At 34.9% G+C, this 17,850-nt stretch overlaps 1 protein-coding gene across 7 annotated transcripts in view; it reads left to right on the forward strand.

The window, feature by feature from the left end:
* CEP135 (centrosomal protein 135) overlaps positions 1-17,850 on the forward strand; it is a 34,802-nt gene that overhangs the window by 15,825 nt on the left and 1,127 nt on the right. For 6 of the 7 annotated variants that reach the window (XM_085577892.1, XM_085577895.1, XM_021531475.4 and 3 more), the window contains 13 exons: positions 202-345; positions 2,682-2,759; positions 2,920-3,071; positions 4,859-4,974; positions 5,044-5,198; positions 5,652-5,707; positions 6,690-6,858; positions 8,774-8,884; positions 10,609-10,794; positions 11,693-11,902; positions 12,847-13,049; positions 16,384-16,488; positions 16,822-16,968. In XM_085577892.1, coding sequence (XP_085434018.1) covers positions 202-345; positions 2,682-2,759; positions 2,920-3,071; positions 4,859-4,974; positions 5,044-5,198; positions 5,652-5,707; positions 6,690-6,858; positions 8,774-8,884; positions 10,609-10,794; positions 11,693-11,902; positions 12,847-13,049; positions 16,384-16,488; positions 16,822-16,968 — 1,832 coding nt within the window. Of the gene's footprint in view, positions 1-201; positions 346-2,681; positions 2,760-2,919; positions 3,072-4,858; positions 4,975-5,043; positions 5,199-5,651; positions 5,708-6,689; positions 6,859-8,773; positions 8,885-10,608; positions 10,795-11,692; positions 11,903-12,846; positions 13,050-15,282; positions 16,489-16,821; positions 16,969-17,850 lie in introns of those variants that run through there. The other variant, XM_077782839.2, reaches the window with a different exon arrangement.

Below are 17,850 nucleotides of genomic sequence, written 5' to 3' on the forward strand. Positions count from 1 at the left end.
AACTGATAAGAGAACAGTGAAGTTAGGCGATATTTAGGACAGTAAAAGAAAAGAATGATGATTATTTTGAGTAGTTTAGGGAATACATTTTAGTTATCTAGAGAAAAATAAGACTGTAATGGGACTTCTCTAATTATAGCATTTGTTCATGTGTACACTATATTGTAGTCCCATGTATGCTAACAAACTAATCTTTTAAAGTCTCAGAGTGAATTGAACAGGATGAGAAGAGAAGCAAAACACAGTTTTCTTTCTCAAAGTCACACAGAAGAAGAAAGAGACATTGCACTGATTGACTTTAAAATACTAATGGCAGAAAAAGAAAGTCTTGAAGATAAATTAAAGGTGAGCTTTTATAGCTTCATTGCTTATATTGAGGTGACATATAGGGAAGGGTTATGCAATAATGCTGTGTTTGTTTTTGGCTGTCTATCAGTTCCGCTTTTCAATAACTTTGGATTTCAAACTCATAATGAATTTTATATTATTATCAAATATCTATTATTGTTATTGTTACTGTTATGAATTACCATGTTTTCCTGTAAACACAGTCCCAGGCAGGGGTAGAGGAACATGCTTTAAAGGGCAAATGTGTCATCACCTTGTGTGGGAGACCTAGATATGGAGGCCCAGCCACAGACTACTTCTTGCATATGCACTACTTTGAGGATGTCTCGATGTCATTGTTGTGTCGTTTCTCCAATGCACTGAAGTGCCTTGAAGAAATCATGCACTTCACTCACAAGAGAGAAGTAACAATGTATTTTGTTCACTTAAGGCAGTTAATTTCTAAAATTCAATGGTAGATGCAATGGTTTAACAAGATTTGATGGTAAGGTACATTTGAGTATTTGCTGCATAGAGGCCAAGGTCAGACAAAACTATCAGGGAGACCTTCCCATTGAGTCATGAGGTTCAGAAGGGTCTTCTTGCCTTCCAGATTGCTCAGAGGAGTGTGGCTGGATCCATACTTGGTCAATAGTTTGTGTCTAAAGGATTATAGCAATCAATCCTGTATATCATTTAGCTAACATTTCAACTTTTCAGTGTTCTCACTCCCAGCTCATTAGCTGAGTATGAGATGCAATAAGGATTCTCTCTGCCTTAACGAGTAACCTTCAGAAGCTTCTCAGCTCAAGGGGAGATCCTCGTGTGCAGCCTGCTGCCATGCAGGAGAGCTCAATGGGCTGTGGGCTGTCCACTAGTCATGGATTAGGATGATTGACTTCTATTTGCATACCAGCAGTATTTCAGTAGCCACATGCTCAACTAGCCCTCAGCTGCTGCCAAGCAAGACTTACAGTCCTTAGCTATCTGCTGTTAGCTCTCATCCCAGAGTTCTCCTTGAGCTGGATGCAGCTATCAGGGGGGCCACTAGTGACTATTGGTTAACCAAAAAAAAAGAGGGGGATGGGGTGAAGCACACTGTCACATTCATATATGGTTCTTATCCTACAAATTTGGTACTATATGGGCTTTTTCATTTTTGCTGATCTTTAGTTGCTGTTGCACTTTTTAGCAGATTATATTTTAAATGGTACATAACTGAGCCATGAAACATAAATTCAGTCCAAGTTTCAGTATTTCTGACCTTTAAAAAATGTTTATTAATGCAGTGATTTTCCTGTTACTATGATCTTGACAGGCAGCCCAGGAATGTGGTGGAATCACCAACCCTGCAAATGTTCAAAAAGCATGTGGATATGGCACACAGGGACATGGTTTAGTGTTGAATATGGCACTGCTGGGTTAATAGTTGGACTTCATGTCTTAGAGGTCTTTTCCAACTTAAATGATTCTATGATTCTATGAGCATATGATATCTGGTATTAAAGTGCATTAATGGTTGTAGTCAAGAGCCTATGATTTCAGGGGATTTGTTTCCCTGCTTCTTCTGTATTGGTCATTAATATAATGTTTTAAAACTTTTTAAAAATAATTTTAATGGACTTATCCCAGGACAACATATGTCAGTAGTGATTGTATGATGATTGCTTCCATCGTTTGATTTTACTACCACAAAAATAAAGACCTGTTGTGTATCTGAATGCAGTGGCAGTAAATTTGACCTCTTTGCTTAAAGTATGTGCATGCAGTAGTAGAGGTGTGTTTCCAGTTCCATCCTTTCTTCTAACAGGTGGCTACCAATGTTTTATATGTGTGCCATTTTGAAATACCTTTACAAACACACTAATCTAAGGCATTTCTAGGAAGTTTGAGAGTTTGTTTCACTGTGGTTATGCACAGAAGTCAGTGAAGAGATAAGTAATCTTTAAAAGTTTCTTCATAGATTTAGGGAAAGGCCAATTAGCTTTGTAGTGTACACTACATGTTGTAATTAATAATATTTGAATAAATTTATTTAAAATGTTTTAGGGCACTAAGTTATACATGCACGTGACCTCATGTAGTTCAATAAACTCTATGACAACTCGCAAATATTAATTTAGTTGGGACCAAATATAAATATACTATTTTAAAAAAATCTAAACCAAGAATCAAACCCAAAACAGTAATGTTATATTAAATTACAGTAATGTATTTTCAGCTAATGTGTAGTTTTACAGAGAGAGCTTTGCATTTGGTCTTTTATCTGAGAATGTAAAGCAGTATTTTCTGAAACATGAAACTTAAGTTTCTCTGATTAAAAATATTGTTACATGTAATTTTATATTTCTCAGATGCATCAGGAAGCAGCAGACCATGAAAAATCAAAGCTGCAGCATGATGTTTCAGAACTGGAGAATAACATTAAAGGAGTAAGTGCTTTTTTAGGAAGTAAGCTTTTATTATTTCTAAAATAGGATAGACTATTCCAGAAATTAATTTTAATATCTGTTTTCAACTTTAATTTATTTAGAAGCCAAGTTTGATAGCTTTCTGCAATAGTAATGTTTGGTTATTTATTTTAAATTGCAGCTTCAGATTGAAAAGTGTGAACTAAGGACTACAGTCTCTATCCTGAAAGAAAAAATAAACTATTTGGAAAATGAGTTAAATCTGAAGTCAAGTAAACTTGCCCAGACTTCTGACGATTCTTCTCAATTTAAAGCTGAGATTTGCTCACTTCAGTAAGTCTGATACAAAATGTGATGATCTTTTACAGATGCTAGGATAATTCTGTTTATTCTGTAACTGTATAACAGAGTTGAGTTCCTGGGAAAGACTGTAATTATAAATATTTTAAAAATCACTTGGTACAGCTTGTATGTTAAAAGAAAAGTAAGAGAGGAAAGTGCTGTGGTAGCTTTTCACAGCAAGCTTCTCCTGGACTTACTTGATGACCAAATATACTGATAATTTTTATGGCTCATTCTAGAATTGTTTCATGCAATAACCATATTTTCTGCTTATGAATGTAGCAGAACTGAAAGTTTCTAAAAGGATTCCCAAACTCTGTTTGTTAAAAAGAAGACAGAGGCCTTTTTAAACTGCAGCAGTAGCACCTACAGTTTTGAGAACCAATATCTTATGATCCGTAGACACAGTCTGTGGGATTTGACCAGCTTGCTTAGAACTGGAGGATTTAAGTATCGTCATGTACTTGTAAGGTCTGTTTAAGGTTGCAGGATCATTGTGTTTTTTAAACTTGCTTTAGTAAAGCAAGTTTACTTGCTTTCCCATCAGGTGTCTAAATGTCACAGAACAAGGAAAACGCTTAGAGAAAGTGAAAACAGTATTGAATAAATTTGGGTGGAAATGAGAGCCGTTGATGTAACAGATCATTATAGGATGGGTAATGCTGTAGATGACATCTTTCGGATGTTTTACAAGGGAAACCAGGGTCTGTGTAGTATCCCCCATTCCCCACCTGAGCAGTACCACACAGCACCCTGTAACAGCACAGCACGTGAGGGAATCCTAGGAAGAACTGAAGCTGAGCAGCAGGCCTTGCAGTTCATCTAATGCACCCAACTGCACAGAGTTGGGTAAAACAATTAGTGTATTGATAAAATTGTGACAAGAATCATGAAAATTAAAAAGCCTTATTAGGTTCCTCTAATTTCAGTGTAAAGCATTAATATTGCAAAAAGAAGACAATGAAGAGTAGAGCTACATTTATGTTAGCATTTGATTTTATTTTATGCATGATGGAAATGCTGTGTTTGCCCCCTTGCCCTTTCTTTTCCCCCTCTCAAGTTTCACTTCGAAGTGGATGACAGCAATCTTTATAAAGAGACATGCTGTATTCTACATTAGTGAGGTTTTTTAAGAATGAAAAGCTTCTCTAGCTTTTGTGGGATCCCACTTGAGAGGGATTTTTTCTTTACCTGTTTCATAAATAATCCATGTAGTTACTTCAGAATTTTGTTGATTTTTTTTTCCTAAGTCAATTTGATATTTCTTTCCAAGACAAACAACTATGTAGGTAGATGATTTCAAATATCTTTTAGGCTCTTTATTTTTTAAAAGTAGGATCAAAACTGTAGTTGTCAATTTGGTTGTTTCTTAAAATGTGGTGGGGCTGATAATCACTGCTATGAGCTCCATATCAAAAACTTTATAAAACAAGAGTCAAAAGATACAAGTAGTGTTATGAAGAGTAACAGAAATCAGAGGAGGTGAATGTTTCTGGTTAAGTGGTTGCTCCACCAAGGTTCCATTGCTCCATTTTGCATTGATGTTGAGGTGAACTTGAAGCAAGGGTCCAAGTGGTGTTGGCTTCAGCAATCCTTAAGTCCTCTCTCTCCTCAAGGGAGAGGATGATTAGTAATGGCACAACCCTGTGCTGCTGGTAGGTGAGACAGCCCTGTCAGGAGGTTATCCTGGAACTGTTCCAGCACTTGAAGCAGCTTAAGAGCAGAAGCTGAAGACTTTCAAGTTCCAAGCTTCTTTCAACTGTATACTCATTTTTCAGGCTTTTAAATGACCAACACCAGAAGTCTATTGAAGATTTACAGCACAGATTGTCCCTCAAAAAGGATGAACTGCTGACAGCTCATGATGAAATTATAAAGCTGAAAGAGATAATAGGTAATTGTAATTATTTTTGTGCTTATTTCGTGATTTTAAAATAGAAAGCACTTATTCTTTTGTTTTTAGATAGGTTAAACCAGAGGAGCACGTCACAGGAAGAAGCAGTCAGTGTGCTGAGAAGTACAATTAGTGTTTTGGACAAAGAAAAGGACAGTCTTCAAGAAACCGTAGATGAAAAAACAGAAAGAATTGCATGCTTAGATGACAACCTAGCTAACAGGGTATGTCCAATAAAAGTACTACTTTACATTCCACCAGGGGATTTTTAAAACAGTTATGTTTTAGGGAAACGTTTTGCCTTGATGACCAAGTCTGTGCAGAGCACATAAGCACTATGCTTGGACCCAATGCAGAGTAATTTGCCAACTCAATAGAACCTTAATTATGAATGTTTCTGTATTCTCTAAATACTCCAAGAAAATAAAGAAGCATTTGTTTGCATTTTACATGTGGGGGTATTTATTGAGATATAAAGTACTAGCCTGAAGTGACAAAATCTATAGCTGACTTCCATCTGTTTCAATGACAAGACAATCCTTTATCAGTAAATAAACCTGGAAATTACTTATTGGTGAAGAACCAAAAGGTTTATATTAAAAGTTCTTTAACTTGAAGTGTTCTCTTATATTGCAATATAATAATACCTGATACAACTTTTGATTTTTTTTCCACAGGAGAAAACAATTGCTCATTTACGTTTAACTCTCTCTGAGCTGGAGTCCTCAACAGAGTAAGTTAAGAGTAGGATGCCTTCTTTGGAGGTTTTGTTTTATGTAGTAGTTTCAAAGTGAAACTAGATGGCTATTTTAGTTATTTTGATGAAATTGAGTTAATTCCATTTGAGTCAAGTAGAGGAGTGTATAGTGTTGAGAAAGATGTACTCAGCTTTGGAAGACACTTCGTCTGCAATTATATTGCAGGCTGCTAAGGAACTGTTTCAACAGTCATTAACAATTGCTTGTCTGTATCAATTTCCCTAAACTGGTAACATTTCCTAACTCTTGGTCAAGAAGTAGTTTGCTATAACTAGGTATTAGATTGACCCAGGTAAGATTCAGAGCTGAATTCTTAATGATTGCCAATCTAGTTCTTCTAGCTTAAGATATAAGTACAGCCTTAATTAAATTGTATTTATGTAGTTTTTAGCTGGGCTTCCTCTGATCTTCTGTTCTTTCCTCTTTTTAAGTGTGACTTTTTAAACTATAGCATCTTAAAAGCAAAAATTTAAACACCAATATTTAAATATTTGAAGACCAATGTAACTGAATATTTGCAACATTGGTGCATGAATTATATGTGACAAAAAAAAAATAATGCAAAAGTTCACTTAAGTTTACGGATGTTTATATTTCTAATTTTTTGGTTAATCTTTTCATTTCTCTTTTCATAATTGTCCTTCAAGTGTAAATTATTTGTCTTCTTCCTTTATAGCTTATAAAATATGCAGTTACCATAATCACTACCAAAGACAGATAAACATAGGTATCTGTAATTGCTCTTTGTTTAATAAGATATGTCTTACCAAATACATCGTCAAAACTGACGATTAAATCCATCTTACTTCAGCGTATTGACATTTTGCGTACTTAGTTTACATTCTATTTAGACTCAGTTTGTCATCATTCAGAGAGCAATAATTTTATCTGATTATTTTCAGCAGTATGTGGTATAGGACAAGAAAGGACAACTTTAATAATGTTTTCACTTGATAGCCAGATGCAGGACATGCTGGGAAACAGAGACCGGGAGATATCCACCTTACGTCGCCAGCTTGATACATCCCAGCTAGAGCTTGCAGAAATGGGAAGAGTGAAGGAAATGGCTCTGAAAGAAAACAGGAGACTGCAAGATGACCTGGCTACAATGGCCAGAGAAAACCAGGTATGAAGACAGTACCTGATACTGATGTGTTAAACTATGTATTGCTTGCATCAAAACTGCTACATCCTCAATTTTGATTGATTTGTTTCATGATTGGTATTTCTTGATCACTGGGATGTGGAAGATCACTGAGCAGAAATTGTAAAAGCAATACTTCAGATACTTAAGTGTAGTCAATGCAGTGAGGGAGAAATGGGCAACCTTTCGGTTTGGTAACCATTCCTCAGATGAAAAAAGAAATATAAATAAAATAAATCTAGAACTTTATTTATAATATAATGAAATTTTGTTAATTGGTTATATCACTTGGCAATTGGCACTCAGTTGGTAAAGACTGGGTTTTATTACCTGTAGGAGTGATTATTAAGAGAGAAAGAAACTCCAAAAGCAGACATCAGATTATGAGGTGAAAGTGAGAGGGAGAGGAGGGAGATTGGTAGCACATCTGAATTTATTCTGGTGAAGCAATTAATTAATTTCATCCATCTGGTTTCCATGAAGCACTGGATTTATTGAGTGAGGTATGCTATATTTGAGGTTAGGGTGTTTTGGAGATCAGAGCGTTGGAGGAATAATGAGTTGGTTTCATGCAGCAGTTGGTTATTGCTGACCAAAAGCCTCCAAGTGCATGACATGGATGTCCCTGTGGTATACAATGTCTCTGTGGACAATATATAATAAAAATGTTCAGTGTTTTATAGGGTAAGTAACATCTTTTATTGGGCTGAGCATTAGAAAATCTGTGTAGAGAGTATGTGAGAGTTATCTTAAGATGGAACCTGGAATTTTGTTGCAACTCATTATATTCAACTTCTATAGCAAATACAACTATTGTAGCTCCTCATGAAACTCAAATGCCTTTTAAAATTTTGATCTTGAGATACAAAAATGTTTGTTTGAATTCACTGTAAGTGCCAACACTAAAAAGAATCCGGACATTTTTAACTGAACCATTTATTTAAATTCCCCTCAGTCACCCTGGCTGAGTCTGATGCCACAAAGTATAATATAGCAACATATTTCAATAAAGTGATGTAGGACCTTGAACAGTTCTTGCAAAACCTATAGTGCAATATATAAATATGTGGATGTACTATTGAAATTAGACCTGCTCCACACAGGTGTCTAATAAGACGAAATCCTAGATGTTATCATAATGTGATGATGAAAGTTTTCCCAGTGTTTGGGAAGGCTACCACAGAGACAAGCAGACTGATTTTGTCATATGTTAAATAAGGCATACAGTAAAAAGGCTAATGAATAGTAATGTAACACAAAAAAAAAGAAGGGGAAGAAATAAGGCAGCATCCTTTAGTTCCCCACATTTGATCATGGAGATAGAAAAAGATTCTTGCAATTTTGGCTCTCTGGGCTAGAGGACTTGGAAGGAGATGAGAGCTGAACCTGGGAGGGACAGAATTAGCAGCTCAAATATCTCAAACAAATTCCATGGTGCATTTTTGATGTTTAAATATGATCTTAGTAGTGCATTTAGTTATTTAGTCTTGCAATTTTACTTTAAAATAAATAGTATTTTGTTATAAAGTTGGCTTTCTATTGAACTTAAACTTTCCTTTACTCAGGGATAGTGAATCTTAAAGCTAGAAAAATTCCAGCTCCCAAACATCAGTATGTCAAATTTTCCAAAGATCAGTAGGGTGTGTCTCAGGGAAGCTGCATGTTTTATGAACTGGGGGGATAGTCGTTGTTTTTTGTGATTATACTTGCCTGGAATCTCTTTGGTGTATCTAAGGTAGCAGGGAATATTTCTAACCCTACAAATCCCAAAGAGGTTTGTTAGTAGAATAGAAAAAAATCTAGGGCATATACAATTACTTTGATTTAATCTGATAGAGTATTATATAGTGATTAATTTACTGCAAAGAACAGTTTTGTCTTTATGCAATCTCTCTAGGCTATCAGTACCGAGCTTAAAGATGCAATACGTGAAAAAGAAGAAATGAAAACCAGGGTTCATAGTTATATAACTGAAGTCTCCAGATTTGAGAACTTGATAGCTTCAAAGGTAAAAATATAATCTGTAGGCAGTCATTACTGCATTCAGTAAAACAAAGTAAGAATTACATGGTTAAGGTGCTGCTCTCCCTGCCTGTCCCATTTCCTTCTTTTATTTTTCCTTATTTTCTCTGTAGTGTTTAAAGCTACTAGTGTGGGATTGATATAACACCTTCTTAGATCTGAAACACTAATTAATTCTAGCACATCACAATTTCATCGATCGTATTTCAGTTTGCCATAATGCTGGAGATTGACAAACATGTCATGTTTGAATGTTATTTTGCTTTTTGGGTTTTGACCAGGCAATCAATAAAATAACAGGTACTGTTTCATGATTGTAGGCAGCAAGCAGCTTATACAATGATTTTAATTCTTTTACTCTTTTGGAAAAAAAAAAATTTATATATTGTTCTGCATAAAGTTGTAAAAATAGTACTGTTAAAATAGTGCTCTGGTTAAATGTCCTTTATCCTGATACTTGGATTCAAAACACGATGTCTGTGAGTTAAAACTTAAAATCATTTGGAACGAATAGGATTTGGGTCAGGACAACATGAACTGGCAAATTTATTATGTGACTTTGAAGGGAAGAATAAGTTTTGATCTGATTTGCATGTCTAGATGAATGCATGTGAATTTAACCACTTTTTACAAGTAGAAACTGAAGCATGGAGAAAAAGTTAAGGTCAGTAGTAGGTTAGCTTAGAACTATCAATCTAAAATATTTGAAGTTTATTTTTTGAGAATTTTACAATATATCATATCTTCAAAGTACTTCAGCTACAGACATAACTACATATTTGGCAAATGATAATCCAGTTACTCAAGTCAGGTACCAGGAATCTATAGAATACATAGCCAGAAACCAACCGTGAATGCTTGATTTCAGGGATTTTTCTAGTATTATATCTGGATAATGCTTGTGGAGACAAGGATTTACTTTTCTGCACAGTGTTCACTTGCTAAATCACAAATTTCTATTTCCCAATACTCCACCTGATCCTGTCTGCACTTTCCAAGTTCTGCAGGAAACTTATGAAACTTCTGATCATACACAGAATTTCAGAAACGGTTGCATTTCTCATTAGATAATTCTGATTTATACTACCAATGTACATATCCTACTGCACATTATGTGAGCAGGGAATGGAGGTAAACAAGAAAAATTTATCCTTGCCCTACAATACGCACTTGGCCAGAGTAAAATTCACAAGCAACATTCATTCTATCACTGCACAAATTGTGAGCACCAAAACTTGCATTTTTGTACCTCTGTGATGTACCTTAGCCATATATACTCTAGTAGATTACCATTGTTAGAGGCACTGGTGTAATACAAATATTTATAAGGGTGTGGTAACTAAAAGAGCTGAAAACGGAATTTCTTGGAAAGGGCAGCACGCATTGTATCTCAGTAACGTGACCCTTGACAATGCAGAGAGATGCAAGATAACCCCTCTCCTGGGAGCCTTAAAACTCATTAACAACTTCTAAGTGTAAGTACTTCCATTTTAATAAAACTGAATGCCATCACTACATTTATTTGCTGTTTGGACATGGAAAAGGAATGATGAATTTTAGTAGTTGCTGGATAGTGGAATTAAGAAAATGAAGGAAGTTCTGCTTTCTAGGGAGAAAAAAAGAAGAGATATTGTAAGGAACAGGCTTGAAACGAGATCAAACAACTTGAGGGTATATTGATCATTGCAGAGTGATTTACTGTTTCATTAGGAAAAAGAAAACCAAGAATTGTTAGAGAGGTTCCAGATGCTGCATACACAAGCTGAAGGCTGGGAAATAAAGGCTCATCAAGCTGAAGGAGAAAGCAGCTCCATACGACTGGAACTCCTTTCAGTAGATACGGATCGGAAACATCTTCGAGAGAGAGTAGAACTTCTGGAAAAAGAGATTCAAGGGGTAATAACTTATGCAATGAAATTCCATCTAGGAAAGTGGGATACATCCAAATGCTTTTTTAATGAAGTCAATGTATGATTTTTAACACCTTAATGGAAAATAATTTCTATATGTAAATGTTCCAAATACAAACACTGGAGTTTTTGAAACAGTAACTGATTTTGTTTAGATGTGCTTTGCTTCACCCCTGCTTGCCCAAAATTAGAATCGTGGCATATATTTTCATAGTTTTAGATCTCTTCTGTTGGGTTATCACTGTTACTATGACATTATAGGTAACGTTTTAGTTGCTTCAGAACATTTGCATATAGCTTTATGAGTATTTTGCAAGCTTAGTTCTTAAAGTTCAAAGTTCTTTGAAGCTTTGAATTAAGTATTTGAAGCATTGGTGGCTGGACTCAAGGTAAAAATCTGGTAGAGATCCAAATTCAGAATAACAATTCCGTAATACTGAATCCTAGACCAATGTTATAGAACATAAGGTTTATATTTTAGAAACAGAGTTTTATATTTTAGAAGCAATAAGAGAAGTTCTAGAGCATAATTGTGGTGGACTAACTGCATTTTGTCCCATACTTTTAATTAGCCACAAATAGTTAAGAGACGATATTATAAGCTGAGTTAAAAAATAAGTCGTATGTTTGAGGGTTAAGCTTTTTTAAATCTTGCTCCACCCTTCTATAGTACTTGTCTAATTACTCAAGTTGGTGATTAAAAATTGCAGAGATGTTTTATTAGTTGCCTTAGCTATATTTTAGGGAGAGGGAAGAAATATTAAGTTAATTTTATAGGGAAAACTAACTTTGAAGGGAAAATGAAGTGTTAAAACACCCAGGTAATTCAACAGGAAACTCTTGAATTTAACACTGAAAATGTATCCGCATTTGGTTTTGTTTAGCATATTGTTGCACATCAAGTATATGAGTCTCAGATCTCCTCCATAACCAAAAATATGTCCAGATTGGAAGAGGATCTTAAACGTGAAAATCAGGATAAGGCTTCTGTGTTGGCAGACCTCACTTCTGTGAGAGAACTCTGTGTGAAACTTGAGGCTAGCAAAGAACTTTTAGCTCGACAGCTGACATCCAAAAGCATGGATTATGAAAGGGTAAGCAGCAAAGGCAAATTTAATTTGCTGTAACAGAGTAACTTCCTTTGCTTTTAATAGGTTGTGGAGAAAATTATTACTTCTTAGAGCAAGGTAAGTTAATTTATATCATTAGTTTTCTGGTTTTATGTAAATTATAAATTTTACAATATACAGGTCTGTAGCGGTGGATTTTGTACAAAAAGATTCTTTGATTCATTATCACTGCAAAATGTTGCAGGTAGAGTTTTAGCTGTACCGTAGACAGATCTTATATATAGTTCTTTTTGGTTTTTTAATTTACTCAAACTTTATAAAAAACCAATAGTGCACTTCTTATTTAAATAGTAAAGACCCTACCCTAATGCCTTATTTTCAATTAAGAAATTTAGATACAGCTGGAATTTATTGAATATTTTGAAAGTTTAAAAAGTTCTAAATATTCATATTTTATGAACCTTTTTCTTTACAGCTGATTTTGTCTTCATTTAGTGACTGGTCAGCCTTTCTGGGACTGTAATATTCAAGACCTTGAGAAAAGTAAAATTTGTTTATATTCACAGAACTGGAGAGGAAAACAAGTATTCCTACATTTTCAGCAAAAGCCAAGAGGCTAATTGTGGGCTGACCTAGTCAAATAGAATGAAGTATAGTAAATACTGTTTTCATACTTGTGCAAAGTTCTCCTGTTAAAAGCCAGTTCTTGTTCCAGGTACTTACCTAAACATTTCCAGCACTCAATAATGCAGCTCCCAGTAAAACACTGATAGATGTACAGCTTGAATAGTTTTAAATTAAGCACAGTTTAAAATAATTATAGGCTTTACATTATTTTGTTAGCTCAGTTTCCTATTCTTTTTTATTAAACTTCTGATCATTTCAGTTTTTGTAACAACTCTTCACAAAATAAAATTCTCTGTGTTTGTAAATTAGTGTATTAATAACATAAAATATTTGTGCCTTAGGTTCTAGGAGAATTAGAAGATACAAAATCAGAAGGAGAGTTGCTGAAAAAGCAGCTATCCAGTGAGAGACTTACAGTTCAGAATCTTGAAACGTTATTGGCTACTAGTAGAGACAAAGAATTTCAGAACCAATTAATGTCCCAAGACAAAGATACCGAAATTCAGTTACTGAAAGACAAGCTAACCCTGGCTGAGAGCAAACTGTAAGTTTTAACAAATGTGTGTGTGTTATGTAGTTTGCAAAAAAACTATTTCAGTGTGACAATACTTATTCACAAAATCTGGGTGTTTAGTATGGCTGAGCAGATTTTTGCAGGAATGTCTTTTGGCCTTTCGTGGCATCATTTACTTAAAGTTTCTTTACAGGTCTTTCATATTGCTTTCAATTAATCAGCACTTTGATAGACATCAGTTTAGTGCAAGCAGTAAACTTAAACAGGAGTTCCAAAGGAAACATCCTCTACACAAAGTTTCAACACGTGTTTACTGCTCACAAAACAACCCCCCCCAAGTAAATTAACGCTAAATGTGAATTCCTGATCTACTGAAGATGCCTGTTGTCCTTGCTTTGATTAAAGCATCACTTACATTATAAATAGTGAAGTCACTGTGCTTTAAAAAAAGCAAAAGTACTTTTGCTGCTGTTGATACTAACTGTTGAGGAAAAAGCCCTGTGTCACTTATTATTCCTTTGAAATACAAACAAAAGTAAACCTGATGTCTCCACTAAATGTGGCCAACAACTTCTTCTGTGGATCTGCCTAAAGAAGCAATAGCTTTTAGCAACACTTGTTTATAGAAAAAGAATGATCTATTTGTAACAATGAAGTTAAGAAGGTAGTTGCTTTATGTGTGTGAAATTCTCCTAAGGATACATCAGCAGGAACTAATGGTAGGTCTGCATTAAATAGCAAGAAGGAGGAGTAGCAGCTGAGTGCAGATGGTGGTGAAGAGTAAAGTCAAAGCAGAATTTCAGATGTAGAAGTCCACCTGTTTAGTAAATACTAACGTAAGGAGGGAAAGGAAACATGTGGAACTTAATGGAACAGGTAATACTCCTTATGAGATATAAAATATAGCCAATTTAAACTGTCTGGAATTTGGTGACACAGATGTGCAAGAAATATGCTTTTCGTTGATTTATGTAGAGGCTACAATTTGTGGCTTATGATTGTTCACCTCAAGTAGCAATGTTCTCAGTGAATCTGGAGATGATGACATTATTATTGCCCCTGTGCAACTAATTGCTTCATGTTTTAGTATTGTTGATTTTTGTTTACTTGGGGAAAAAATGTTAATTGCAACAAACAACAAACATACAACAAACATAAGCTAATAGAATATCCTGATTACAAAGTGCAATGCAAAAGTTAGAAAAAACACAAACCAACGAAATCCCAAAAAACAAACACAAAGAAACCAAAAGGAAAGGAGTTTTTCAATTAAATTGATTTTTTTTAACTAAATTGAATCCAGTTACTTTGTGTACAAACATTATAAAACTTTTCAACTACATACATAGTAATTTTTTTCACTATTTTTCTTTTGCACACATAGTAGGGTTCATTTGTTTTTTGTAAATGTTAATACTTGCAGTGTTAATAGGGTGAGATATTTGCAGGAAGAAGGAAAACATTCTCTTGGAAGAAGAGTGGCCATTCTGTTGAATTGCTTTCCATTCTGTATCTCAGAGGTTCTGTATATTACCAGCCAAGTGCTCAGGTGTCAAAACTAGTTCTATATATCTTATTTTCTACTATTTGGTTTGTGGTAGTTGTATTCTAAAGAGCAGGAACTTAGATGCTCACAGCTGTGACTGAAGTATGTGACAATTATTTGTGTCTTGCAAAATTGTCAATTGACTTGGCAGTATTTCAGCTCTTAACTGACAAATGTCATGTGCCAATATTTTAGAACATGATTTAAAGTTTTAGCTGTATATTACCTGTCTCTCTGCTTTATTTAGAAAATAGCACTGCTAAAGCCTCTGACTTTACAAGGTGTCTTAGAATTAAGTTTAACTTGTGAAGTTCTCCAGTGCTGAAATTATGAGTGTAAAGAATAAGTAGTTTTACTTTGAGTACTGCATGGGTGATAGTACAGTAAATGAGGTCTGGATGTTCTAGAGTGGTTAAAGAATTAAATACACAGAGAATATGGAATAGCTAAACTACTTCTGGAGAGCTGTATGTATCTACTGTGAAATAGAGAGATGTCCTCTGAAAATTGTGTATCATCATGTAAACTTATATGATGATTACTTTGCATAAAGGGTTTAAAAATATTTCTAAACTTTGGAGTGATTTACTTAATGCTCTTAATTTTGTTTAAATGTCATTGACACAGAATAACCTCAGAACTCACAAACTGTTTACTTTCTTTCTTTATTTTACAATAATGATATTGGGCCCTGAATTCTTACCTCCATCTTGAAAGCATATGCCTGTCTTTGAAGGACATATAAAATATCATCAAGATGTCTTCTGCATCTGTTCTCAACATACTGCATCAAGATACCATTCTAGGAATTTTACTGATGAATAGGGAACATGGGAAAAAACATTCTGCGGTTTTATTTGGAACAAATCTCTTGAGTAGTTTTCATCTTCCTGGAGTTAAAGACCAGCAGGTGCCAGACAGGAAGCCTGTGACTGAACTAGGAGTGGAACTCATATTTCAGAACTCCAGTCCAGTGCTTTAGCAATAAACTAGTAAAACTTTGCTTCTCCAGAAGAGACTTTTCAGCACTCCATGTCACAGTGGCTTTGAAGACTGTATGGAATAATATAGCTGTCTAGATTCTTACTTAGACAACTTATTTTACTTGCAACAATTTCTTTTTCTTCCTTTATAATGTAATTGATGGTATTTTGCAACCAAGCATTGAATAAGCCAAGCTGATGATTTACTGAGAAGTATATTAATCGTGTTTCTGAAGATTTTCAAGGCTCTTTTTAATTTTGACTCTTGCACTTGAAATGGTTAAGCCCAAATACCATGGGTGTAGTTAACAAGCTTTCAGACTCTGGGTTTTGCTCGTCTGGTATTTGCTTTAATACAATTTTTACTTCTATTTGGTTCAGCTGTATTTGTGGCTAGCCATAGTTCTAGCCTACTTGATAAAAATTTTACTGAAGCCATTGTCTGTTACGTTTGTAATTTTTTGTGGATATTTACTGCCTTTTTCTTCTTTGTTTTTTACACAAAGACTATCTCAAATTGCAACAGAGAACAGTAAAACAATAAACTAATTATTTAATTGTTTTGTCTGCTTTTATCAAACATGTTTGTGTCTACCTTTGTCTGAAAAATAGCATGATATAGTCAGGATGTAGTGAGAGGTGAGTCTGCTTCTTGCTTTATTCTCACCTTAGGTTCTTCCAGAAACATTTAGTTCTTGCTGCTTCTAATATGTCTTTGATTTTGTCTGTGAAACATGTTCAGTATCTGGTTTTGTTTTATCTTTCTCTAACTTCTCTAAGCTCCTAGCTGACATTGTTCAAAGAAAACTTTGTTACTTCTCATGATTTTTTTTAGAAGCAGCAATAATAGAGAGGTTTCCATGCTTCGAAGTAAACTTGCACAGATGCAGACTGACACTGATGTTTTAAAAAGGAAACTGACTACTGAGCGATTTGAGCGGTAAGATGCTGATTTTCAGTGAGTTGACTCTCCATCCTTATTTCTTCTTTCTCACTTTTAAAACTGTTGCTTTTTTGAATAGTGAGAAACTTATGGGAACACTCTTGTTCCTCTTGTCATACAAAATTTAGTATTTTCATAGTTTCTGAATTTCTTCATAAGTTTTGTGAATTTACCACTGCCTCTAAAAGTAAAAAAATCCCTTCTCATGAAAACAGAAATAGAATTGAGGGGCTTTACAAGAAAGTGAGACTTTTTGCAGGGTTCTGTCTTGTTCCTTTACCATGGTACAGTCCAGAGTGTTGTGTAGCTGAGGTTGCTGTGTGTTGGCAGGGAGCGAGCGATCCAGGAGATGCGGCGGCACGGCCTCTCCACCTCCTCGCTCCGGGCTTCGCCTCCGCTCAGCTCCACGCTGAGGTCGCCCTCGCGTTCTCCAGAGCGCAGCGCTGCAGGAACAACTGAGCAAGCAGCAGCTGAAAAGTAAGTGACTTGAATTTAGCAAGTCTTTTCTATTTAAGAGTTAGGTTTAAACTGTTTCTAAATAATACCTTTGTAAATTGTAACACACTTCAGATGTTTCTAAGTTCTGCTTTTGCTGTCTCTCCTACTATAAAATATTGATTGCAACCAATAAATGCAAAGTGCTCTCCAAAGACCATATAATATAATGGATTCTCCTTCCTCTTTTTCTTAATGGACTTGTACCACCTGACAACTTTCAAATATATGTTGCTTGCATATTACTACTGTTTATTATATCCAAATATACTTTACCAGTTTATTATTGTTAATAGTTATCTCCAAACAATGAATGGTTCATATTAAGAGGAACACCATGAAATTCTCCCAACTACAGCAATGAAGGAAAGACGCTCCATAGAAGAGTCCAAATCAAATCCATTTGAACCCTACACTAGATAAACTATCTCCAAAACAAGTGCTTAAAAACAATTAATATATTTTTTCATTGTTAGTGCTTGAATCTATGAATGTCTAAGATCGTGATCACTATAGTTCATAAAAAAGAAATCAGAATCGGCCTCTTACCTGTTCATTTTCACTATCATTTGTTCTTTTAGAGATCGTTGTTGGTTTAGATGTTGCCAGTTAAGTGTTATAGGCCTGATTATTGACTGTATAATCCCACCTGTCCTATATTGAGTTGTAGTGAAAAGGGGAAGGACAGGGAGAGTTAAGGATTGTTGTAGGAAATATGTGTACTGTGACAGCTGATGAATCTAACAGATTTTAAAGTTTATTTTTGCCAGTAAATACATATGGCTTGTTCTAAGCTTACTTTTGTTAACAAAAACACAGGTTTCTTGAGAACTGAGCTCAGCCTGGCATGAACAATAGTCAGCA

This window comes from Lonchura striata, chromosome 4, assembly GCF_050655825.1.
Source record: "Lonchura striata isolate lonStrDom1 chromosome 4, ASM5065582v1, whole genome shotgun sequence".
NCBI classification, from domain to species: domain Eukaryota; kingdom Metazoa; phylum Chordata; class Aves; order Passeriformes; family Estrildidae; genus Lonchura; species Lonchura striata.